General features: G+C 38.8%; 1 protein-coding gene across 3 annotated transcripts in view; it reads left to right on the forward strand.

Annotated features, from left to right (window-relative positions):
* CCDC14 (coiled-coil domain containing 14) overlaps positions 1-25619 on the forward strand; it is a 59719-nt gene extending 34100 nt beyond the window's left edge. For 2 of the 3 annotated variants that reach the window (XM_059687638.1, XM_059687640.1), the window contains exons 10-13: positions 5736-5818; positions 11235-11453; positions 11529-11661; positions 24028-25619. In XM_059687638.1, coding sequence (XP_059543621.1) covers positions 5736-5818; positions 11235-11453; positions 11529-11661; positions 24028-24934 — 1342 coding nt within the window. In that variant the 3' untranslated portion in view covers positions 24935-25619. The remainder of the gene's footprint in view (positions 1-5735; positions 5819-11234; positions 11454-11528; positions 11662-24027) is intronic. The other variant, XM_059687639.1, reaches the window with a different exon arrangement.
* Positions 25620-27123: the final 1504 nt, after the last annotated feature.

A 27123-nucleotide genomic window follows, 5' to 3' on the forward strand; every position in this document is an offset into this window, starting at 1 on the left:
GACTGAACACATGGTAGATAGGCTTGAAGAAACAATACAAAACAAAATAAAAAGAAATAATCCAAAAACTATTATAAATAAGAGGATACATTTGGAATATAAGCAAAATAATACAAAATTAGCATAATTAGTGTTCCTGAAAAAGAGAACAGAACAAATGTATTAGACAATGTTAAAATATACATAAATAAAGGGAAATTTACTAATCTAAAGATGTGTCAGCTGATCAATAGGACATACAGGATCTCAGAAAAACTATCAAAATGATCAACACCAAGACATGTTGATAAAGTTACTTCACCTTAGGAACAAAAAATTAACTTTTATAGACACTCAGTTTTCACAGCAGTGTTCATTGCCTGAAGATCATAGAACATCATTTACCAAGGGAGAGAAAGTATACCCCAAGAATTTTATATGTGGTCAGCTGCCCTTTTAGTGTAAAGGCAATAGTCATATTCTCAAGTATGCAAATATTTAGGAAATGCAACACTGTTGGACTAGAAAAAAATTGTTCAGTGGCAAAGTCCATTTGATCAAGATACAAATTCACATAAAGGAGTGGATTAGAAATGAACACTGCATCTAAGACAACTGTGGGAATTATGGTTACAGAATATAATGTGTTAGTAATCTTGACAATGTAAATTTTACTTCTTTTATTTTGAGTTATTTAGGAATGTGAGTTTTTTCTTTTTAAGTAGAGAAATATTTGCCTAAAGTTCATTAGTGAGTTCTGGTTTTACTCATTACTTTTCCTTCCATTAAAATCACATAATCCTAGATTCAGTATATATCATATTTAAATAGTGTTTGTAATAATAGCCTATTATTTAAAAATTCTGTATAGCTATTTTTTCTTTCTATACTAGAAAAATGTCTAAATAATATCCAGCAAATAGTGATTGATATTCTATTCAGCATTGTGCTAGAGAATCTAGCCAGTGCAATAAGGCAAGAAAAGAAATAGGAGCTAGCCCAGCCATGGGCAAACTACGGCCTGCGGACCAGATCCGGCCTGTTCGGCTGTTCTATCCGGCCCGCGGAGCCGAAAGAGCGGAGGGTTCTCTTGCTCTCCCCTCCGCTCCTTCATCAGCAGCAGTGTTAACATGTATTAGTTCACACAAACACTCCATCCATGCTTTTGTTCCGGCCCTCTGGTCCAGTTTAAGAACCCATTGTGGCCCTCGAGTCAAAAAGTTTGCCCACCCCTGAGCTAGCCACATTGCAAAAAAGGAAGTAAAACTGTCTTATTTACAGATGACATGATAGTGTTTGTAGAAAATCCTACAAAATCTACAAAAAAGCTACTAGAATAAAAAAAAAAAATGAACTTAGCCAAGTTGTAGGGTATGAGATCAGTATACAAAAGCCAGTTATATTTGTATGAATTAGCAGTGAACAATTTGAAAAGCGAGTTTAAATCATTACAATTTATAGTAGCATAAAAAATATGAACAATTAGGAATAAATTGGATAAAAGATGTGCACCATGAGACACCACTGCATACCCAGTAGAATAGCTAAAATTTAAAATAACTGGCAGCCATTATTTTGGCCCTCGTGACTTTTAGTTCCCCTGGGAGCTGCCATTTTGAAACAGCAATGGTCAACCCCTTCCTTTAAGTTAGCCAATCGTGAAAGACTGAGCCTAAGCTCCAATCAAAAGTGAGGAACAGGTCACATGTGTCTGGAGTAAAAAGCTGAGTGGACTGCCTGCTCAGGGTATGTGTGCTCCCAGACCATGTGTGTGCAAAAAAAAAAAAAAAAGACCATACCAAGTGTTAGTGGGGATGTGGAGGAACTGAAACTTTCAGAATTTACTGGTGGGAATGAAAAATGGTATAATGACTTTGGAAAAGTTTTCCAGCTTTTCTTAGAAATTAAAGATACCATATGATCCAGTCATTTCCTCCTAGGTTTTTACTCAGAAGTGAAAGCATATGGATTTGTTTTGAATGTTCATAGAAAACAATACAAATGTAGATATCATACAATAGAATACCACTCAGCAATAAAAAGAAAGGAACTATTGGTACATGCAACAGCATGGATGAATCTCGATATAATTGTGCTGAGTGGAAATAGCAAGGCTAAAAGTACATATTGTATGATTCCATACAATCGTATATTGTGTATATGTATAATATAAGATTCTAGAAAATGCAAACTGATCTATAAATCAGTGATTATCTGGGTAGGGGGTGTTATGAGATAGGGCATGAGGACATTTTAGGTGATAAATACCTTAATTGTGGTGATGGCTTCACCATATCATATGTCAAAACTAATCAAATTATATACCTTAAATATGTGTAGTCTTATTTATCTCATTAAAGCTATATTTAAAAAGAATGAATGAACTGCTCTGGCCAGTGTGGCTCAGTTGATTGGAGTGTCCTCCTGTGCACTGAAAGGTTGCAGGTTCGATTCCAGGCCAGGGCACATACCTAGATTGCAGGTTTGATTCCTAATTGGGACACATACAGAAGGCAACCAATTGATGTTCTCTCTCACATCGATGTTTCTCTCTCCCTTCCCTCTCTCTAAAGTCAATAAGCATATTCTCAGGTGAGGATTAAAAAAAGAATGAACTAAAAAAGAAACATTTGCCTAAATGTCTACAGTTCTTTTGCTTTGTTAAAGTGTACTTAAATATAATATACTAGAGGCCTGGTGCATGAAATTCATGCATGGGAGGGGGGTGTCCCTCAGCCTGGCCTTTACCTTCTCCAATCTGGGACCCCTTGGGGGATGTCTGACTGCCAGTTTAGTCGGACATCCCTCTCGCAATCCGGGACCGCAGGCTTCTAACCACTTGCCTGCCTGATTGCCCCTAACTTCTGCTTGCCAGCCTGATCACCCCCTAACTGCTCCCCTGCCAGCCTGATTGACGCCTGACTGCTCCCCTGCCAGCCTGATCGTCCCCAACTGCCCTCCCCTACGGTGACCCACCTCCTCCACTGGGCCCCGCCACCACTGTGCACGTGGCCATCTTGTGCCAGCCATCTTGTGATGTTCGTGTGTGATGCGTGAGGGTGTGATGACCACCTAGGCTATTAGTATAGATAATATTTTTTAAAAGCATGCATAATTACACTTTTCTAAAAGAGTCTCTTTGTTATGTACTTTTAAAAATCATATATAATTTTTAAAAATACAACAATCATATTTTAAAAGCCTGACCTTGAAAGCTGAGAATCAGAGGGAAGGAGAATAGCTAATGGTACAGTTAGGTTGGAGGGAATGTTTTTTTAATTATGAGAGCCATTTATTATGCTCCTCAGCTCAGGCACATGAGCCAATAAAGAGGGAGAAGCAGCAGATGGAAAAGATAAAAGGAATGGAGTAAGAGCAGAGTCCTTAGGGCATAGGAGGAGATGGGATTCAGGGAGTTGATGAGGCCCCCTTTCTCTAAGACTAGAAACAAAGTTAGGATTAGTATATATATGGGTAAACTTGTACACCCTGGGACAGAGGGATAACAGAGTTTGTCCCCAAACCTTGTTATTTTTAGTGAAATTAAGAAAGTATCCTGTTGAAAGGAAGGTAGGAATGTGAGGTTTATAATGAGTGATAAGTTGAGATTGGCTATGTTGGCAAAAGAATCTGACCAGGGACATTCAAAAAGATTGTCAAGCAAAGCTTCTGTCACCTACTTGGTGTGTGAGAGGACCTTGGCACCTACTGTTCGTTGGAAAATACCAAAAGAAGTGTTCCATTTGGAGTTATGGATGACCAGTCTGCTGCCTTTTCTAGATCTGCTCTCTGTTGTCAAGGGGAAACTTCAGAAAAGCAGTATTCTGTTTTTTAAAAATTGAGTTATATTATGATGTTGTTCTATAGCTTGCTATTTTTCACTTCATAATATATCTATCCACATCAGTACATATGAATGTCTTTTTAAAAAAAATATGTGTCTGAGAGTATTAGTATGAATATACAATAATTTATGTACCATTTTTAGTTTCCAACCTCTCAGTATTAAATATTGCTGTTGTGAACAACCTTATATGTATTTACAAGATTGTAGAAGTTTTGCACATGTACAGCTATTTCTGAGACTAGATAGTTTACTTAGAATTGTTTTGCTAAAAGTTATGAAACAGTTTACATTTTGTTGCCATCCAAAATGACTATTATACCAATAGACTCCCACCAATTGAGATAATTCATTTTCCTATACCACATTTTCCTCACCAACAAATAATGTTATTTCTTTTTGTTTGGGCCAATCTTGTGACCATAAAATATCTCGTGGTGGTTGTTTTTTAATATGTTTTTATTTATGTTAGAGAGAAGAAGGGAGAGAGAAAGAAACATTGATCAGTTGCCTCCTGCATGCACCCGACCTGGGATCGCACCCGCAATCTGGATTTGTGCCCTGACCAGGAATTGAACTGGCCACCTTTAGGTGCGTTGGACGACACTCAAACCAACTGAGCCACACCAGCCAGGGCAATATCTCCTGTTTTAAACCTGCATTTCTTTATATTAGTGAGGCTGAGCATTTTTCACATGCTTATTGACCATTTCTGTAGAAATAGACTTATGTGAATTACCCATTCTTATCCTTGATCACTTTTTACTGCCTTTCTTACTGATTGGCAGGAGCTTGTTAAATGTATGGACCTCTTGTTTGTGATATATGTGGAAGGTATTTTTCACTTCATAATGTATCTTGGAGATCTTTCCATGCCTGGGTTGCAGGCTTGATCCCCAGTAGCGGGTGTGCAGGAGGCAGCCAAGCAATAATTATCTCTCATCATTGATGTTTCTATCTCTCTCTCCATCTCCTTTCCTCTCTGAAATCAATAAAAATATTTTTTTAAGATTCCAATTTTGACATAGTTAAATCTTTTATTCTTTCCATTTATGGTTGCTAGATTTTGAGTCTTACTTAGGAATGCCTTCCCCACTTTAAGATTTTATAGCTTTCTTCCTAAAACTTATATAGTTGGTTTTGTTTGTTGTATATTTTATGTTTCGCTCTTTAATCTATCTGGAATTAACACAAGTAAATGATGTGATTCAGTAACAAAAATAAATAATGCAGAATATTTTCAGGTAAGTAATTCTGGAAATATACTAGAGATAACCTTTAATGTTAACTTCTTATAAGTAAAACACTTGTAGTTCCCTCTGTATCTTCATATTTGTGAAGCAGCTATTCATAGTGTGAAGTTCATTTGTAGGGCAAAGTTGCTGCTTATTAGCATTCTTTTAATTTAAACAGGCCATTAACTTCTCCATCCAACAAAGAAATTATTAAAAGCATAGATAACTTTCCCAATTTTTTCAGTGTGTGACAAACTAAGCAGATAGATATCTGATAGCAGTCAGTCCTGGAGGTATTCTAGTACATTGTTATGACAGATATGTTAAAAACTAGATCATTGCTATAGTAGTGAAAATACAGAGAAGATAGAAGAAGAAGAGATAGGGAAAAAAAGAGGGAACACAAGGAAATCATTGAAAAGATGAAAGCATTTAATAAGTGAACAGGTAAAAATCAGAAGTTAACCTTTTAATCTCAGGCCTACAAATAATGGTAATAGTGTGGTTTTCTTTATTTGTGTGTATGTTTTCTTGTTTTGGGGATAATAATGGACTTCTGCTCTCCTCTTGGATACCACTGTTTGTGTTATCATTTTTAATAGGCTGTCAAATGTACACTGTTAAATGAGCTTTGGATTCTTGTAAACATATTCATATTTCTTCATTATTTCCTTTAGGCAATTGAGAATTTTGAACCAGCAACTTAGAGAACAAGGAAAAACTAAAAAGGCATGTGGTTCTCAGGAATGCAACCTTGAATGTAGGTAAAAGAACTTTAAGAACTGCCCTTGCCAGTGTTGTTTAGTGGTTAGAGAGTTGGCCTATATACCAAAGAGTTGCAGGTTCCCAGTCAAGGGCATGTACCTGGGTTGCAGGTTCGTGCCTGGACTGGGGCGGGGTGCATGCTGATAGGCAACCAGTGAATGGGTCTTTCTTACATCTTTGTTTCTCTCTCTATGTCCCTCCCTCCCTTCCACTCTTTCTGAAAAAGCAATGGAAAAAATATCCTCTGGTGAAGATTAAAAACAACAACAAAAAGAATTTTAAGAACTCATGGTAAATTCCTTGTGGCTCTGGAAATATTGATAAAAATTGAGCTTTCTTAATTACTCTGTCGTAAGTGGACTTAGTATTTTTTAATCCTCACCCAAGTATATATGTGTGTGTGTGTGTGTGTGTGTGTGTATGTGTGTGTGTGTGTGTGTGTGTGTGTTAAATACTAGAGGCCCAGTGCACAAAATCTGTGCATGGGGAGGGGGTCCCTTAGCCCAGCCTGCACCGTCTCCAATCCAGGACCCGTCGGAGGATGTCTGACTGCAATCTGGGACTGCTGGCTCCTAACTGCTCACCTGCCTACCTGCCTGATCGCCCCTAAACCCTCTGCCTGCCTGCTTGCCCCTAACTGCCCTCCCCTGCCAGACTGATGGCCCCTAACTGCCTCGGCCTCAGCCTTTGCCACCGTGTCTTTGTCCAGAAGGAAGGCAGGACGACTGGAAGATGTCTGATTGACCGGTCTAATTAGCATATTAGCCTTTTATTAGTATAGATGTTTTTATTGATTTCAGAGAGAAGAAGGGAGAGGGAGAGAGATAGAAACATCAGTGATGAGAGAGAATCATTGACCTCCTGATTCATAGGTTAATGTTCAATCACTGAGCCACACTGGCCAGGCAAGGATATGTTTTTATTGATTTTTTGTTGTTGTTGTTAATCAGCTGCCTCCTGCACACCTCCCACTGGGGATGTGCCTGCAACCACGGTAAATGCCCTTGACTGGAATCAAACCTGGGACCCTTCAGTCTGCAAGTCAACACTCTATCCACTGAGCCAAACCAGTTAGGGCTTCTTGTTAAGGTAGACCTGTAATACTGTGAACTTCCCTCTCAGGACTACTTTCTCTGTGTTCCATTGATTTTGAATTGTGTGTTTATTCATTTGTTTCCGGAAAATTTTTGATTTCTACTTTGATTTCATTGGTATTCCAATCACTGTTTATCCATTCGTTTAATAGCAAGCTATTTAGTCTCTATGTGTTTGAATGTTTTTGAGTTTTTTTTATCATAGTTGATTTCCAGTTTCATGCTATTGTGATCTGAGAAGATTCTTTATATGATTTCAATCTTGTTTAATTTTTTAAGACTTATTTTGTGTCCTAACATATGGTCTGTCTTTGAGAATGACCTATATACATTTAAGAAGAGTGTGTATTCTGCTGCTTTATATAATATCAATATAATATCAATTATATCCTTCTGATCTAGTGTGTCATTTGTTTTTACTGATTTGAGGGAGAGAAACAGTGATGTGAGAGAGAAACATTGATTGGTTGCTTCCCGTAGTGCCCCAAATGGAACTTGAAACTTAGGTATGTACCCTGACTAGAAACTGAACCTGCAACCTTTTGGTGTATGGGACGATGTTCTAACTAACTGAGCCACCCAGCCTGGGCAGAATTTCTTCTTATTCAAAAATTTAAAAAATAGGAATAGTACTCTTTATTAACATTTAAAATAGTACAGATACAGAAATATGAAAGGTCCATGATATCGCTTCCCAGTAATATATTCCTTTTCTTTTAAAAAGGCTATATTTCCACCCTGACCAGTTTGGCTCAGTGGCTAGAGCGTCAGCCTGTGGACTGAAGAGTCCCAGGTTTGATTCTGGTCAAGGGCATGTACCTTGGTTATGGGCACATCCCCAGTGGGGGTGTGCAGGAGGCAGCTGATCGATGTTTCTCTCTCATGGATGTTTCTAACTATCCCTCTCCCTTCCTCTCTGTAAAAAATCAATAAAATATATTTTTTTAAAAGGCTATATTTCCAATTTCACATATCCTCTGTTCATATATAATTAATTTATTTCACAAATAGTTACTGAGCATCTAAGATGTGATAGGCAATACCAGAACTACTTGTAGAAATGAGATTTGTACAATACATACTCTTCTATAGCTTGCATTATTTACTTAACATGTAGTAGCATTTTTTTGCTAGGAAAATACATAAATGTATTTCTGTTTATGAACTACTTGGATTTTCGCTTATGTGGTTATATCAAAATGTATTGAAAGTTGTCTGCTGATAGACATCTAGGTACTTCCTCCATTTTCCCAATGCAAACAGTGCTACAATAAAAATCTTGTACATATATCTTTGTGCACACGTGTGAGCATTTTTACAGATTATAGCAGTAGAATTGATATACAGTTGCAATTTTGACAGATACTGCCATATTGTTCTTATGGATCACTAAGCTGGAAGTAAAAGAAGAGAAAAACCTAATAGTACTAGAGGAAAAGATGAGAACTTCTTTTTCCTATTTGGGGAATTTTTTCTAAGCATGACAAAAACTCAGATGCTATAAAGGAAAAGATTGATAAAATATGTCTCAGAAAAAAATTTTTTCATTTTCTGCACAGCAAAATTATACATTCAAAATGCATCAACAAAATGAGGAACTTTTTTTGTTATATTATATGACAAAGGCTTGATTTTCTTAATATTTGGAATAAAAAAAATACTAGCACCTAACAGAGCACACGCCTTATAAAAGTGTTCAACCTCACCAGTGTAATTTTGGTAAAGATCATTTGAATCCTACTCTGAATAAATGATGGGTTTAGGAAGGATGGGAGGAGGAAAGTGAGTATATATAGTAAGTGGTTTCCATTCTAAGTAACTTATCTCTTTTTATTCTCTATGCATTTACTTACTGTTTCCTTGAGAGCATTTCATGCTATTTATAATTACCTGCTTGTTACCAGGTCCATGAGAGCATGGACCTTGTCTATTGTTCACCGCTGTATGCCCCGATTCTACTACAGTGCCTCAAACAAAGTAAGCCTTCACTTAATGCTGCATTTTTTTTAAGTGAGTAGTGTCATATATTTTTATAGCCATTAAAGGGAATGTGATAGCCTGGCCAGTTTGGCTCAGTGGTTGAGTGTGGACGTATCAACTAGGAAGTCATGGTTGGATTCCCAGTCAGGGCACATGCCCGGGCTGTGGGCTCAATCCCCAGTAGGGGCTGTGCAGGAGGCAGCTGGTCAATGATTCTCCCTTATCATTGATGTTTCTATCTTTCTTCCTCTCCCTTTCTCTCTGAAATCAATAAAAAATATTTTAAAAGGAATGTGATAGCTCTATGATAATATATAAAATCTTATGGAGGGTGGGGAGCCAAGTTAGAAACTATTGCTGTATTGTAATGTGATTCATTATGTTTAAATATAGGGTGTCCCAAAAATAATATATACACACTTTGATTATAAAGTCAGTGTTTATTAACATACAGTTTATTTTCAAAATTTAAAAGAATGTACGGAAATGAATAACTTTTTTTTATCAATGCCTGTTTTCTAACTGATGACCATTCTGGTCCATGCACTACTAATAATGTGAAGCAATGGAATTGCAAACATCAAGATTATTTCTTTCAGTATTGGCACCCTCAATTCATCAGCTGTTGCTGGTTTTGTACCATAAACTTTATCTTTTATGTATCCCCATTAAAAAGTCTAGTGGATAAATTTTCTGTGTTCAAAACTTAGTTTGGCTTCACCCATTATTTCAAATCAGTTAAACCTGAAAAGGAGTGGAAATTAAGTGAGTTATCAGCTGTTAAATTGTGTATACATTTTTTTGGGATACAGAGGTCCCCCAAAAAGGCGATGTTTGTACATCAATGCGTTTCAAACTTCCAGTAGCATTTTAGGATGAATTTCCTTTGTTCAAAGCTTATTCTGGCTGAGAAGAAACATCAATTGATTTATAAGCTGTTAAAGTGCATATACATGTTTTGGGAACACCCTATATTTTATGCAAAAGCATTTTCTAGAAAGATACCAAAGTTAATAGTGATTGCCTCTTCAGGGGAGTAAGGGTAGGGCGGGAGGAAGACTCTTCATTGAGAATTATGATTATCATTGGTAATATGTGGTGTGTGAATTTTTTAAAAATTTGTGTGTGATTCTTTCATTAAGAAAGCTTTTAAAAAGGCCCACCCTAGCTGAAATCGGTTTGGCTCAGTGGATAGAGTGTCGGCCTGCGGACTGAAAGGTCCCGGGTTCGATTCTGGTTAAGGGCATGTAGCTGGGTTGCGGGCACATCCCCAGTGGGAGATGTGCAGGAGGCAGCTGATCGGGGTTTCTCTCTCATTGATGTTTATAACTCTCTATCTCCCTTCCTCTCTGTAAAAAATCAATAAAATATATTTTTAAAAAAATAATAAAATAAAATAAAAATAAAAAGGCCCACCCGGAGTGGCTCAGTTGGTTGAGCATTGTCCCATGCACTGAAAGGTTGCTGGTTCAATTCCTGGTCAGGGCACATACCTGGGTTGCAGGTTTGATCCCCAGTTGGGGAGCATATGGAAGGCAGCTGGTGGATGTTTCTCTCTCAATTGATGTTTCTCTCTCTCTCTCCCTTCCTTTCTCTAAACATGTGCTTGAGTGAGTGTTAAAAAAAAAAATGTTTTAATGCCCAAAATATCTATTTGAAAGGAAAGGCATGACTTCTACCAAACAATTAAAAAAAAACAACAAGAAAATTTAGTATTAACACAGAACTGCCCAAGCATGTAATTTTTAAGTAAAATCAGTATATTCTAATCCTTTTCTTTTTTTAAATGCAACTCTTTTCCAGGTTTATACTTTTTATATTTAAAGTATATATATTTTATTGATTTCAGAGAGGAAGGGAGAGGGAGAGAGAGAGAGAGAAATGTCAATGATGCACTGACCGGTTGGCTCAGTGGATAGAGCATTGGCCTGTGGACTGAAGGGTCCCAGGTTCGATTCCGGTCAAGGGCATGTACCTTGGTTGCGGGCACATCCCCAGTAGGGGGTGTGCAGGAGACAGCTGATCCATGTTTCTCTCTCGTCGATGTTTCTAACTCTCTATCCCTCTTCCTTCCTCTCTGTAAAAATATCAATAAAATAAATTAAAAAAAAAAAAAGAAATGTCAATGATGAGAGAGAATCATTGATCAGCTCCCTCCTGCACGCCCCCCTCTATGGATAGAGCCTGCAACTTTGGCATGTGCCCTGATCGGGAATCAAACTGTGACTACTTGGTTCAGAGGTCAATGCTCAATGACTGAATCAAGCCACACCCACCAGGCCAAGTTTGTGCTTTTTAAATTGGGGAAACAATTATTTGATCTGTTTTGTCTTACAGTGTTTTCCCTTCAATCATTGAATAAGTTACTTCAAAATCAATTACAGGAATCACTAAAGAGCCAAGAATTACTACAGAGTAAAAATGAAGAGCTTTTAAAAGTGATTGAAAATCAGAAAGATGAAAACAAAAGATTTGCTGGCATATTTAAAGAAAAAGATGAAACTATACTTGAAAATAAACAGCAATTTGACATTGAGACAACCAGAATAAAAATTGGTATGTATTTGAGCTGTAGTTATGGTCACATTTTAAAAAAGGAATAAGGAAACTGAAACTTATTTGTTGTTTTAGAATTGGAGGAAGCCTTAGTCGATGTGAAAAACTGCCGGTTTAAGTTAGAAGCTGCTGAAAAGGAAAATCAGATATTGGGAATAACATTACGTCAGCGTGATGCCGAGGTGACTCGACTGAGAGACTTAACCAGGTAATATTGAAATTTGAATAACTTACTCCTTTTAATAGATATATCTATAAACTTTAAAATAATTTTAGACCTGTTCTCTTTCCATTCTTTTGTTAATGTTTTTGCTAACTTCTAATGGTTTTTGTTTTCTGTTTCAAATAAATTACTTTAGAATTTCAAACCTGGCAAATGTTTTTTTAAATCACTTGATTCCAGGAAAAGGGCTCTGATGAGGAACTAAAGACTTATTTAGCAAAATGGTTAAGAGTGCTCTGACTCGCTAGAGAGACCTGAGTGTAATCTTAGCTATACCATGTTTTAGCTATATGACTTTGAGCAAGTTATTTATCTCTCTATACCTCAGCTGTAAAGTGGGGACATGAATAGGGTTGATGGGAGGACAAAGAAATAACTCAGGAGAAGCAGTTAGCACAGTAGCCTTCCTGCCATATGATGATGAGTAAGTCATTAGCCTCTTTGAGCCCCATTCATCAGTAAAATGAAAGTTGGCACCTACCCTTAATATTCCTATGTACCTGAACAAGTCTTTACTCAATAAAATCACCTCAATTTTTATATAATATACTAGAGGCCTGGTGCACGAAATTCGTGCACGGGTACAGTCCCTAGGCCGGGCCTGCAATCAGGGCCATTTTCCCCAGCAGCCTGCAGTCAGCCCCGCTCCCGGCTGCCACCCACCCCTGGTTCCCCATTCACCATCAGGTGATTGGTGCCTGACGGCTGGGGGAAGGGACCGAGAGGTTGGCTGTTCCTGCCCGCTTGCCAGCCCTGCCCCCGCAGTGGGTGGCCATCAGGCGATCGGAGCCTGCTGGCCGGGGAAAAGGACCAAGAGGTGGTCAGTGCACCTCACAGTGACTGCTCCAGCAGTTGTTCTGGTCATTCTGCTATTAGGGTCAATTTGCATATTACCCTTTTATTATATAGGATAGAGGCCTGGTGCACAGGTGGGGACCCCTGATCAGGGGGGCGGTCACCACTGGGATGGGGCCAGCCTAGGAAAGGGGCCACCAGTGGTTTGCAGGCTGGCCACACCCTGCAAGAGCTCCAGTGCGTGTCTGGCCTATCTCACTCAGTCCTGATCGGCCAGACCCCAGCAGCAAGCTAACCTACGAGTTGGAGCGTCTGCCCCCTGGTGGTCAGTGTACATCATAGTGACTGGTCATTCGGTTGACTGTCTTCCCCCTGGTGGTCAGTGCACATCATAGCGAGCAGTTGAGAGACCTTAGCATATCATTAACATATTATGCTTTGATTGGTTGAATGGCCAACTGGATGACCAGACACTTAGCATATTAGGCTTTTATTATATAGGATTAGGATTTCGTCAGTGTTTCTAAAATGTTGGCCTATACCAGTGGTCAGCAAACCGTGGCTCGCAAGCCACATGCAGCTAGCTCTTTGGCCCCTGGAGTGTGGCTCTTCCACAAAATACCATGTGCAGGCACACACGTACAGTGCGATTGAAACTACTTGGCCCATGTGCAGAATTCAGTTTTCGGCCTGGGCGAGTCTATTTTGAAGAAGTGGTGTTAGAAGAAGTGGGGGGTGTCGGTCGGTCGGGCAACGGGAGACACGGCACAGGTGGGCCGCGGGATACGCAGCGCGGGGGAGGTACATTGTTTTGAGGTACATTCGCTGAGGTCGACCCCTTCCAACTCTCCCATCCACACTCGTCTATCTGAAACAAGTATACAAGACGAGTGTGGATCGGAGAGTTGGAAGGGGTCGACCTCAGCGAATGTACCTCAATCAGATTGAGGACGTTTTTAGCAAAGGCCAGCTTAGGAGTACCCTAATTAAGTTACTAACAATGTACCTACCAATATAGTTTAAGTTTAAAAAATTTGGCTCTCAAAAGAAATTTCAATCGTCGTACTGTTAATATTTGGCTCTGTTGACTAATGAGTTTGCCGACACTGGCCTATACCACTCTTTTTCAAAATAATCGAGAGATTTTTCTCTTCTTATGAAAGTCTTTATAAGGTTTCTAAAGAAATAACATCTCTTCGGAGGATACTTTTTGGGTGAAAACTCTGTTGTAATGAAGTTTTTATGGTAAAAAGAAGCCAGTCACAAAAGGCATCATATCCTATGATTCCATTTACATGAAAGATGTAGAATAGACAAACTAATGGAAATAGTAGGCTAATGGTTTCCCAGGCCTGAGGAAAGAGGGGGAAAATAGAGAGTGACTGCTGGTGGGTATAGAATTCCTTTTTAAGGTGATAAAAATGTTCTGAAATTCAAAAGAGGTGATGATTGTACAACTCTATAAAATACTAAAAACCACTAAGTTGTATACTTTTAGAAGACAGAACAGCAAGCAGGCATGGTCAAGGTCGATGAGTGGTTGCTTAGGTGTCACTGGGAGCATCTCTGCCACTCTAAGGTGCTTGATCCTCAGCCCCAAGCAGAAGATCTGGTTCCCTGAGAGTTTTCTTTTCTTCTCACAATTTCTTTAAAATTTTTATTTACTGATTGATTTTAGAGAGAGAGGAAAGGGGGAGAAATAGAGAGAGAGAAAAACATGGATTTGTTGTTTCACTTATTTATGCATTTGTTGGTTGATTCTTGTATGTGTCCTCACTGGGGATCGAACCCACAACCTTGACATATTGGGATGATGCTCCAAGCAACTGAGCTACCCAGCCAGGGCCTCACAATTTTTTCTTTATACCACAAAATCCAGCTCCTTTATGCGCATGAAATCAGAAGCTATTATCTTTTATTTATAAAGTACTTTGATTTCTTTTTAAGTTCTCTCTCTCCCATATTGTTTTATTTGTCCTCAACTCTGGAAGAAAGATTTTAATATCTGCATTTTCATAGATGGGGGAACTGGAACCGTGCAAGTTAAGTATCAATAGAAATTTAATGACAGAGCTGGGACTAGAACTCACATTTCTTGATACCTAGCCATGTTTTCTTTTTATATATACAGAGTGGCCCGATTATTATGACCACCTGACGTTTGTAGGAAAATTAGCTATAATTTTGCGCTGAAGTTGCTAGACGGCCAGACCATTATAAATAGGAGAGCAGGTTGTTTACCACAACAGTAGAAGTGATTTTTTTCTGAACATATAGGTAAACAATGCAATTTGACAGTCTTTGAACGTGGGATATATTTGAATGTGAGTGGCCAGATTATTATGACCACCCCATCAGTACTTCGTTGGGCCACCTTTTTTGCCTTCAATACTGAGGCGATTCTTCTTAGCATTGACTCCACGAGATGTTGAAAGGTGATGTGAGGAATCTGACACCATGCCTGATGAATAGCACTGTCCAGTTCTGTGAGATTTGATGGTTGTGGAACCAGCTGCCTGATTGCTCTTTTAACTTCATCCCACAAATGCTCAATTGGATTGAGATCTGGTAATTGTGGGGGCCACCTAAGCAAGGTAAAGTCTCCCTCATGTTCTTGAAACCACTCCTGCACAATACGAGCACCGTGGCATGGCTCATTGTCTTGTTGGAAGAAGCCATCTCCATTGGGATACGCCATCAACATGATAGGATGAACTTGATCAGCAATGATACTCAGGTATGTTGTGCTACTCAGACGTTGTTCCACACGGATTAAAGGGCCCAAATCATGCCAGGAAAACATGCCCCAAACCATAACACTGCCCCCACCAGCTTGAAGGGTTGTACTCATGCATGTGGGGTGCATGCTTTCATGCTGTTTCCGCCATCTTCATGATGCAACTGGAAACGTGATTCATCGGACCACATGACTTTTTTCCATTGCTCAACTGTCCAATCCTTGTGTTCCTGTGCGAATTGGAGACGTTTTATCTTGGTAACTTCAGACAGCAAAGGTGTTCGAACAGGCCTTCGGCTTCCATATCCCATATGATGCGGTGTACGGCTAATTTGCCTACGAACGTCAGGTGGTCATAATCTGGCCACTCACGTTCAAATATATGCCATGTTCAAAGGCTGTTAAATCGTGTTGTTTTCCCATATTTTCAGGAAAAAATCACTTATACTGTCGTGGTAAACAACCTGCTTCCCTATTTATAATGGTCTGGCCCTCTAGCAACTTCAGCGTGAAATTATAGCTAATTTGCCTATAAATGCCTAAAAATAATTTGGTCATAATAATCTGGCCACTCAGTGTGTGTGTGTGTGTGTGTGTGTGTGTGTGTGTGTGTGTGTGTGTGTGTATTTTATTGATTTCAGAGAAGAAGGGAGAGGGAGAGATAGAAACATCAATGATGAGAGAGAATCATTGATCAGCTGCCTCCTTCATGCCCCCTACTGGGAATTGAGCCTGCAACTCGGTCACGTGCCCTTGACCAGAATTGAACTCGGGACCCTTCCGTCTGCAGGCTGATGCTCTATCCACTGAGCCAAACCAGCTAGGGCTCTTTTTATTTTTAATAATCCTCACTCAAGGATATGCCTTTATTGATATGCCTTTATATGCCCCAACCAGGGATTGAACCTGCAACTTGGGCATGTGCCCTGATCCGGAATCAATCCTGTAACCTTTTGGTGCAGGGGACGAAACTCCAACCAACTGAATCACCTAGCCAGGGCAAATTAAACTGCCATGTTTTCTTTCACTCTTGCATATGTCATGGCATTAGATAAAATAGTTTATTCCTTATAACAATTCCTTGCCTAATGTAGTCTAAGTAAACCATAGCCTTTTTTAATCTGGGAGATGGATGGATGGATGGATTCATTTGCTTATTCATTTATTCAACAAACATTAATTGTTATTATGTTCCAAATATATATGTGTGAAAAGCTCACAAAAACCTTTAATCACTTTAGTTGCTAAACATCCATATCATCAAGCAAAATGTTTATTCCAGTGCTTTATAAGGAGATAACCTTTTTAAAGGATAAACAGGACTAAAAACTATTTAACATGCATGGAGTAAGTGATAGTATAATTATTCCAGAAATTAGCATAAATGGAAGCCCAAAGGAATGAAGGGACTTACCTGACTTTCACAGTTAGTTGGTGCCTCAGTTTGGACCTTAGCCAAGATTTTGGATTTCCTCTTCAGCCTTGCTTACTACTTTGAAAAGAACAGCTTCTCTCTAACAGAAAATTACTCATTATTGAGAGATTTTTCTACCTTTGTACCTGTGTATTTTTTTAAAATAACACCGTCTGCCTTTTCTGGTGTTCATTAGGAATGAAAAAGGATTCGCTTGCAAATGGAGTCTTCTCTTAACATTTACCCTAACACAGAAGCATAGGAACTGAGAAAGCTTATTAATTCTTATACTGTGTATTATCTGCTCTTAGGAAAGGCTGTCTAAACTATTAAATACACAGTTGTTTTGTTCTCCTTTCCTTAAGACTCAAAAATTTTCCTGCCATTTTTCCCCATTGTTTTCAAGGACCTTTTATTTTTATGCGGGCATGGATCCTGCTTATATATTAGATTAACTTTAAATGATTATAGAATCTTTGTGGGCTGGCTTACCATATGTCTTATAAATGTTAGTACTACTTGTACATTTTCTGAAGATTGAGTAACACCTTCAAAATGCAAGTATGTATTACCCATTGATGGCAATGTATTTTGTCCTTTAAATTAAAAAGCAAAACAAAATTTAAAAGTCTGTCTTTGAGCTTACTTGTGTCTAAATTCACCCATGTTGGTTATCCTATATAATAAAAGAGTAATATGTAAATTGACCCTAACTGCAGAATGACCAGAACGGCCGCTGAACCAGTCACTGTGAGGCACACTGACCATCTCTTGGTCCCTTTCCCCAGCTGGCAGGCTCTGATCACCTGATGGCCATTCACAGTGGGTGCGGGGCTGGCGAGTGGGCGGGAACGGCTCACCTCTCGGTCCCTTCCCCCGGCCGTCAGGCACCAATCACCCCATGGTGATCAGGGAACTGGGGATGGGTGGTGGTGGGGTCCAGGGCTGGTTGCGGGCAGTTGGGGAAGATGGCCCTGATTGCAGACCAGGCCTAGGGACCGTACCTGCACAAGAATTTTGTGTGCCGGGCCTCTAGTTTATAATATGTTCGGTGACACCCTATGCAATTCAATTAGTTAGGAACATCTCCAGTACTATACTAGGCTCCTGTGACTACTTTGTACTTCAACAATAAAAAGCAAACTAACAACATCTAGCAGTACAGATTTTTCTACACATTATGCTTATATTTTATCATTTTATCTTTTTTAATATTCATTGTAAATCTTCTCATTCATCTACCTTGTTCCTTGTCTCTGCAATAATATACTTCAGTCAGATAGATGTCTTTTTATGTGTGTTTTTAAGAATCTCTCAGAAAAGATATTTCACAAAATTTCTGAATGCCTTTCTTAGCCTATTAGGGAGGGATAATGGAACTAGAAGATACACATATAAGTTCTACCCAAAATCCCCCTAAACCATCTCTCTCTTCTTTCTCCAACCTTTAATACATTAAAGGTTTTGAAATACATTTTTATCATTTTTTTAAAATATATTTTTACTGATTTCAGAGAGAAGGGAGAGGGATAGGAGATAGAAACATCAATGATGACAGAGAATCATTGTTCGGCTGCCTCCTGCATGCTCCCCACTGGGGACCAAGCTCTCAACTGGGTATGTGCCCTGATCCGGTATTGAACCCATGACCACCTGCTTCATAGGTCAACACTCAACCACTAAGCCAGGATGGCTGGGCCATTTTTATCAAGTTTTAGATTTTTCTACAACAGATACAAAACCAATAAAATGTTGGGGAATATTAATATATTTTCAGTAACTAGTAAATCTTCTAATAACTTCTAAGAGCACTCTTTTTTTTTGTTAGATTATATTCTTTTTTATTAATTAAATCTTTATTGTTCAGATTATTACATTTGTTCCTCTTCCCCCCCCCATAACTCCCCTCCATCCAGTTCCCACCCCACCCTCCTCCCTCACTCCCCATCCACTGTCCTCATCCATAGATGCACGATTTTTGTCCAGTCTCTTCCCGCATACCCCTCACCCCTTTTCCCCCCAAGAATAGCCAGTCCACTCCCTTTCTATGCCCCTGATTCTATTATAATCACCAGTTCATTCTGTTCATCAGATTATTCACTTGATTTTCAGATTCACTTGTTGATAGATGTGTATTTGTTGTTCATAATTTTTATCTTTACCTTTTTCTTCTTCTTCCTCTTCTTAAAGGATACCTTTCAGCATTTCATAGAATACTGGTTTGGTGGTGATGAACTCCTTTAGCTTTTTCTTATCTGTGAAGCTCTTTATCTGACCTTCAGTTCTGAATGATAGCTTTGCTGGATAAAGTAATCTTGGTTGTAGGTTCTTGGTATTCATCACTTTGAATATTTCTTGCCACTCCCTTCTGGCCTGCAAAGTTTCTGTTGAGAAATCAGCTGACAGTCATATGGGTACTCCCTTGTAGGTAACTGAGTTTCTTTCTCTTGCTGCTTTTAAGATTCTCTCTTTGTCTTTTGCTCTTGGCATTTTAATGATGATGTGTCTTGGTGTGGTCCTCTTTGGATTCCTTTTGTTTGGGGTTCTCTGCGCTTCCTGGACTTGTAAGTCTATTTCTTTCACCAGGTAGGGGACGTTTTCTGTCATTATTTCTTCAAATAGGTTTTCAATATCTTGGTCTCTCTCATCTTCTGGCACCCCTATAATTCGGATGTTGGTACGTTTGAAGCTGTCCCAGAGGCTCCATACACTATCTTCGTATTTTTGGATTCTTTTTTCATTTTGCTTTTCTGGTTGGGTGTTTTTTACTTCTTCGTATTTCAAATCTTTGATTTGATTTTTGCAATCCTCTAGTCTGCTGTTGGGAGTCTGTATAATATTCTTTATTGCAGTCAGTGTATGCTTAATTTCTAGTTGGTCCTTTATCACAACATCGAGGGTCTCATTAGATTTCTTGTAGATCTCATTAAGTTTATCAGCAGTTTCTAGAAAATTCTTGAAAAACCTTAAAAATGTGGTTTTGAACTCTATATCCATTAGTTTGCTTTCCTCCATTTCTGTCATTTGTGTCCTTTTTCTTTGTCTCCACATTTTTTATGCTTCCCGGTGTTGATAAAGTGGTTTTCGGTGCTCAGTGTCCTCTAGGGCCCAGTGGTTCAGCCTTCCCAATTACCTGAGGGGGACACTCTTGGTGCACCCCCTTGTGGTCTTTGTGCACAGCCTTGTTGTAATTAAGCCTTGATTGTTGTAGTTATCACTGGGAGGAATTGACCTCCAGGCCAATTGGCTGTGAGAATCAGCTGTGTCTGCAGTGGGAGAACTTCTGTGCTGGAGACACCCCTCTGGGCCAAGACTTGCTTCAATGGGGCTTTGGTGCTCACTGAGTCTGCCCCCTGAGTGTGTCCTTTATGGTTCCACAGAGCTGCAAACTGGATGGTCCCACTCTGACCTCTGGGTTTCCTGGCTCCTGGATCTCTAGGGAGGTGCTAATCTAGCCTTTGCCTGAGGCTATCCAGCAAAAGCCTCCCTGCAGGGCTTGGGCAGGGTGGGTCCCATGGGATCAACAGGGCGGGGCTAGCCGTTATGGCTGCTCTCAGTCCTGCCCTCAGAGGCTCTGCTTCTCAGTGTCCCGGTAATCGCTGCAAGTCCCTCAGAGAGAAAGCTGCCCTCGAGTTCCGACCGATGCCAGACAGTCCCACTTCTCCCGTATGAGTCTGGGTCCCTAGAGACTCGCCCGGAACTGGAGCTCAGAGCCTGAGACTCCCTCCCGATTGAAAACGACAACTGCGCCCTCAGCCGCCAGCCCGCTCCACATGCACCTCCGCACCTTAGTATTTTACTTCCGTACTGCACCTCCTCTGAGTCTCAGTATGCTTTTCTCTTTCCTTCTAGTTGTAGAATTTCCACTCAGCCAGCCTTCCTGTGGTTCTGGATGATGTCCGTTTCGTCTTTTAGTTGTATTTTTGAAGTGGTTGTTCGAGGCAGCAAACTCTGGTGTTTACCTATGCCGCCATCCTCTAAGAGCACTCTTACATGTACTGATAGTTATTTAAAGAAGTACCTATATATATAAAAGGCTAATATGCTAAGTGTCCCTCCCTCCATCCTACTGGTTGCTATGATGCACACTGACTACCAGGGGGCAGACACAACCAGAGAGGAGGGAGCCCAATTCCTCACAGGGCCGCATGATTCCACCTTCGCCTGTGGGTTATGTTGTTGCTGGGGCACTGTTGGCCCCAAATCTGGTTTACTGCACACTTGTGTTTGCATTCCACACCCTGTATGACAGCAACTTTGCAAAGTGCCCTCTCACACTCTGGGACCCCTCAGGGATATCAGAGAGCCAGTTTCGGCCAATCCCTGCAGGCCAGGCCAAGGGACCCCACCTGCCAGAGGGACCCAGCTTACTCCGAAAATGCCTTTTGAGCCACGGTGCCACCCCAGGTGCAGCCTGCTGGGGAGGGACCGCGAGAGGTTGGCTCCAAGGCATGTCCGGCCCATCTTGCTCTGTCCCACCCCGCCGGCCACCTTCTAATTAATTTCCTTTCAATGTGCATGAATCCGTGCACTGGGTCACTAGTATTTTTATAACTAGCTAAGAAAGAACCTTGCATGTCTTATGAAATGTGCCAGTGGTTTTTGTTTTTTTATTAATCCTCACCCAAGGATATTTTTTCATTGATTCTTAGAGAGAATGGAAGGGGGGGGGGGGAGAGACAGAGAGAGAGAAACATGGATGTGAGAGAAACACATTAATTGGTTGCCTCCCACAGGTGCCCCAACCAGGGCTGGGGATCTAGTGTGCAACCAAGGTATGTGCCCTTGAGAATCAAACCTGGGACCTTTCAATCTGTAGGCTGATGTTCTATCCACTGAGCCAAACTGGCTAGGACTGTGCCATTTTTCTAACCATTAAATATCACTGGTTTAGTTGTATCCCATGTAATACAAACACAAATATTTTTTCTTTGTACCTATTTTAGGTGCATTAAAATTTCAATTTCTTTGCCCTGGCCGGTTTGGCTCAGTGGATAGAGCGTCGGCCTGCGGACTGAAAGGTACCGGGTTCGATTCTGGCCAAGGGCACATGCCCAGGTTGCAGGCTTGATCCCCAGTAGGGGGCGTGCGGAAAGCAGCCAATCAATGATTCTCTCTCATCATTGATGTTTCTATCTCTTCCTCCCTCTCTCTTAAATCAATAAAGAAATATATTTTTAAAAAAATTTCAGCCAAAACCAGTTTGGCTCAGTGGATATAGCGTCGGCTTGCGGACTGAAGGGTCCCAGGTTCGATTCCGGTCAAGGGCATGTACGTTGGCTGCAGGCATATCCCCAGTGTGGGGCGTGCAGGAGGCAGCTGGTCGATGTTTCTCGCTCATCGATGTTTCTAACTCTCTGTCCCCCTCCCTTCCTCTCTGTAAAAACTCAATAAAATATATTTTAAAAAAATAAAAATTAAAAATAAAAAATTTCAATTTCTTTAATTGTGGAGATTTTTCTTTTAATTTCAGAGACAGTGATGAGTCACATTTTGTTTATACATCAGAAGCTTAATGGTTGACATTAATTTCCATAGACTGAGCTGTTACTAATGTCATTGTCTCTTCCTTCCTTTTTTGATCACTATTTTGTCCACAGCAAAGATAACATTTTTATTTAAGTCTGGAAAGAAACCTCATCATAATGATGTATTCCTTTTCCAAAAATAAATAGAAATTTCAGTATGTAGTTCTGTTTGAATTAATTAGAGGCGTCATTATTCATTTTAGCATTCCTTTAAAGATATGTTCCTATAGTATTTTTTTTTCTTTTAATAATAGCTCATTAGTTTCTTGGAAGTTATGTGAGAAAAAATGGCAGGAGCCATTGCCATTTGAAAAGCAATCAGAACTCAAAATAGAGCCTGACAGTGTAAGCCAAGTTGGAGAAATATTTTTTTTGTAGGAAAAAAAAATCATTCATTCTGTATCCAGAGATATAATCACTGCTGTTTAATATAGAGATTTCCTTTTAGTATTTTATTTAGATGTGTGTGACTGTTTACAAAAATAGTACTATATGCATATTACTTATGGCCTGCTCTTTTTAATTTAACCTCATATAATGAATATTTCCCCATCAATATTCATTCTTTGCAATATTACTGTAAATGTTGTGATGCAGTTATACCCTAATTAACCAAAACAGTCCACTGTATTTGAACGTAAAGATGTTTAATCTATCTGGTTTTTTTAAATTATAAATAATATCTTTATAAACACATCTTTGGGTGCAGCCTCTTGTATATAGTTATATCAGTAGGACAAATTCCTAAAAGTGCAAATTGGTGGGTCAAAAGTGTGGGATATACAAATCTTCTGATGTATTGCCAGTATGTTCTCCAGAAGAATTAAACCAGTATACACTTGTAGTACCTGCTGCTCCAGGCTTCTCTAACAATGGTGTTTTTATTTTACTATGTTAATTTGGTAATCCAAAAGATGCACATTTAGAAAATTTTAATTTCTTTGATTAAAAGTTGTACTCTTAAAACATGCTTATTGGCTGATTGCAAGCTTTTAAAATTACCTATTTATATCCTTTGTATCTTTTTAAAATTGGTGTGTTTCTTGTCAATATGGACAAATGTGAGTGAATTCAAATAGACTGAGGCTTAGTACAAAATGACAAATGTGAGTGAATTCAAATAGACTGAGGCTTAGTACAAAATGGCTTTAATAAGACCACTAATAAAACTTGCCATAAATGGACACATATTTAGCCCGAAACTGTGCTAAACACTTTATCCTTATATTATTTTATCTTATTTAATGTTCATTGTAATTCTGTAGTAGGCATCTTTATTTTGCAATTGAGGAACTTGAGCTTCAGAAAGGTTGAGTGCCTTGCCCAAGATCACAGCTAGTGGTAGCACTAGTATATGATTCCATTTCTGTCTGACTGCAAACCCTGTGTGGTTTTCCTTAAGTCACACTTTTCCTGGTACTTAGCTGTTGTTTATACCAATTTATGCTGGATAATTTTCTAATCATCCTTTTTTACCAGTATTGCTCCAGTGTCCTTTAAATATATATATTTGAAATGGAGAGAAATAACTTAATTACTAATAGAATCAACTACCAAAGAAGTAGTATAGTTACCATTTTGCAATGTTTCTCAAGAATAAAGCATCTCCATACCTTAATAGAAAAAAATGTCATCTTAATTTTAGACATAATAATATTAGATTTGATGCACACCAGGATCTTTTATCATTTGTTATTTTAATTAACTCTTTGGAAAGGAGCATATTCTATGAATTTGTGCTTTTATTTATTTATTTATTTTTGCTTTTCTCCCTATTAAGAACCAGGCCACTTGCCTCAAATTCTTCCTTTTAAACATGATATATAATGTAAGAAATGGGTAAAACAATAATTAGTCTACTAAATTCTTCTTAACAGAACTTTACAGAGCAGTATGGCAAAGCTTCTCTCAGATCTCAGTATGGACACTGCTCGCTCCAAGCCTGGGAATAATCTTACCAAGTCACTTCTGAACATTTATGAAAAACAACCTCAACATGACCCAATCCCTGCTCAAACTTCCATAATGAGCTACTTAAATAAGTTACAAACACATCGCACTTTTACACATTCAGAGCCACTTTCTGCAATTAACAATGAGGAAAACATAGTGCCAGATAGGCCCTATGAAAATGTTCTGCCTTCCAAAAGCCCTCAACACAGTAACACCAGGAAAATGGAGGAAGTATCAGCCCCTGGAATTATTTCTACCCTTTCAAAACCGGATTCTGATGAGGAGAGCGAAATTCCAACTCTAACAGAAGGTGAGTGTAATCTGGATGATACCATTTATATTCCCTTTGCTAGGAGTCCTTCTAAAAGGAAATCACCACTGTCTACGAGAGTATCCCCCCAGCCTCAGATCAGTGTAGCTCCACAACAGCTGCTCAGCAAAGGTGGGCCTGTCTCAGAAAAAGAAAATAAATCATGTGCACCTGGAGTTTGTTCTGCCAAAAAGGAAGCAGAAGATGCACCTGAGAAACTTTCCGGAACAGCTGAGATGGAGGACAAGCAGCTCCTCAAGAAAATAAAGGAAGCCATCGGCAAGATCCCTGCTGCCATTGAGGAGCCACAGGATCGGGCTGCGTGCCATGTTCAAGTGAAAGGCAGTGAGGTCTCCGACGGTAGCTTTTTAAATTCTGACTTGACGTCTGACTGGAGCTTCTCTTCTTTCTCAACATTCACTTCTCGTGATGAACAAGACTTCCGAAATGGCCTTGCAGCCCTGGATGCCAACATTGCTCGACTCCAGGAGTCCTTAAGGTTTGGTCTTCTAGAGAAATGAACTCGGAAGAAAACAGATTGAGTATCAATGTAACTTGGTTACATTGACTGTATATTTTAAATTTCTTTATAGAGAAATGATGTTTTATACTAATTATGTGGGGAAAATAAATTGAATAATAAGTTTATTATTGGAATATATTGATACTGTAGAGCTTATAAAAAGTCATCTTAAATTGGCAATTGCTAAGAGAAGAAAGGGAGTTGTAGATAACTAGAGAAATAGTATAAATAATATTTTATTTTAGCACTTAGCAATTAGAGTTCTTTTATTAACCTGCTGGGCTTGGGTTGGAAGGATTCTCTAAAGGATAATTGGAAGGGAATCTCTGGGTACAATTTACTGTATTCACACTAGAGTTTCTCTTTCAGGAGTCCTTTTTTTTTATGGCATTGTGTTTTTTGTATGTGATGCTCTTTGCTACAGGCTGGTGTTTTTGGTGAGCTATATAAACATTTAAGACAAAGTATTCCACTTCTTAAAAAACATTAGGTGGTCCAATAAAATATTGGTTACATCCTAAGTGAGCATATCATTTCTTAAAACTTTGGCACTTTTCTTTTTATCCTGATTGCATGTTTAAGATCTGTAAAAAATAATGTCAGACTGATCAATGCTAACAGATAAGTTTCAGTTTTGGCAAACTATGTTTTTTTAATAAATAAGTATTTGTTTCTTGTCCTTATTATATTTGAACATGATGGAGTTTGTGAATCTTGCACTGGTTATAACTCTGCCTTTCTGGACCAATTATCTTCAGTACTTGAGCTGATATGAACTCTGCTTCTCTATACTAACACCCCTAACTACTCAGTATTTCTTCCCTCCATGTAAGCAGCACATTTTTTCACTTAGGAAGATGGATATTGTGCTATCACTAATACTCCATATAGGTCACCTGCCTGGTCTCATGTGCTTAGTGCTTGAATAGGCTTTAGCATTACAGAAACTGTCCCAGAAACTCTTCCTGCTGGTCTTTAAGTGTTGGTGCTACAACTTCTAAAGTACCCAGATATAGTCTGATTTTATAGATAGAAATACATTCAGATTTTATAGATAGAAATTTCTTAAGTCTAAAAATATTAGATGAATTCTAGGCTATTTTCACAGAATTATCTGTTAATTCTTTTAATTTTTCTTACTTCCAGTATTCATAAATAAATATGTTAGTATATTTGGAGGTAATAGGTCTCATAAGTTCTTTGAGTTCAGAAGTACAGGTCAGAATACAAAATAATAAAGCAAAGAAGAAAATTGTGTCATTTGTCTACTCCAAAATATTCAGCTGTTATTCATATGCAGAAGTAATGGCTTGAGATTATTACATAATAATACAAAAAGATCATTCTGTTTAGCCCTTAATATAGGATGAACATCCTTATATGTGAGAAAATTTTTAAATGCTTATGAGTTCATTTAATTAGGGGGTTAATAATTTGATTAAAGAACAAATGAGACTGGAAAATCCTCGAGGGACTGTTTGATATAAGAAGAGGGACTATTTATTTGATATACACAGCATAGAAACATGAAGAGTTCAGTTAAATTTCAAGGTGGAATATGATCCTAACAAAATGGAAGAGATAGTGGGTTTCATAGAAGTTTAAAGAAGGAAGCTACAAAATGGTAGGGGGGAAACCTAGAAGGGAAGAAATTTCATTTGGATCGTAAAGAATGTATAGGATTTTAATAATTTTGTGAGTATCTTCACAATGTCAACCCCTGTAGAAAGTCAGTATCACAAAACATAGGGGTTGGTTGAATAGTATATTTAGAGGATGGTGGGTACATCAACCTGACTAAAATGGAAGAGTCAAGGTTATATAATGGTAACATTTAGAAGAGTTGGAGTCAAACTGTAGAATGTCTTAAGCTTCAGGCTGAAGAATAACCATTAAACATGAAGTCATTGGGGTTAGGGTATCTTTGGTGGTGATACTTTTTTTTAAATGGAGGATCACCAAATGAAATTGGGTCTTCCTAAAGTTGCATAGAGTGATGGTAAATAAGAAGGATTAGTGGCAATAAAAGTGAAAAGGAGAGAGAAATTGAAATTTTTTTTTTCAGTAGGCTTGATAATTTACCAGAAAGTGAAAGGGAAATCAAAGATGACTCTGATGTTTTCAGTTTGATCACTTGAGTCACCCTGAGCAACGTCTAAAGGGAAAAATCAAGTTCTTGATTAAGTC

This window comes from Myotis daubentonii, chromosome 3 (assembly GCF_963259705.1).
Source record: "Myotis daubentonii chromosome 3, mMyoDau2.1, whole genome shotgun sequence".
Lineage (NCBI taxonomy): Eukaryota > Metazoa > Chordata > Mammalia > Chiroptera > Vespertilionidae > Myotis > Myotis daubentonii.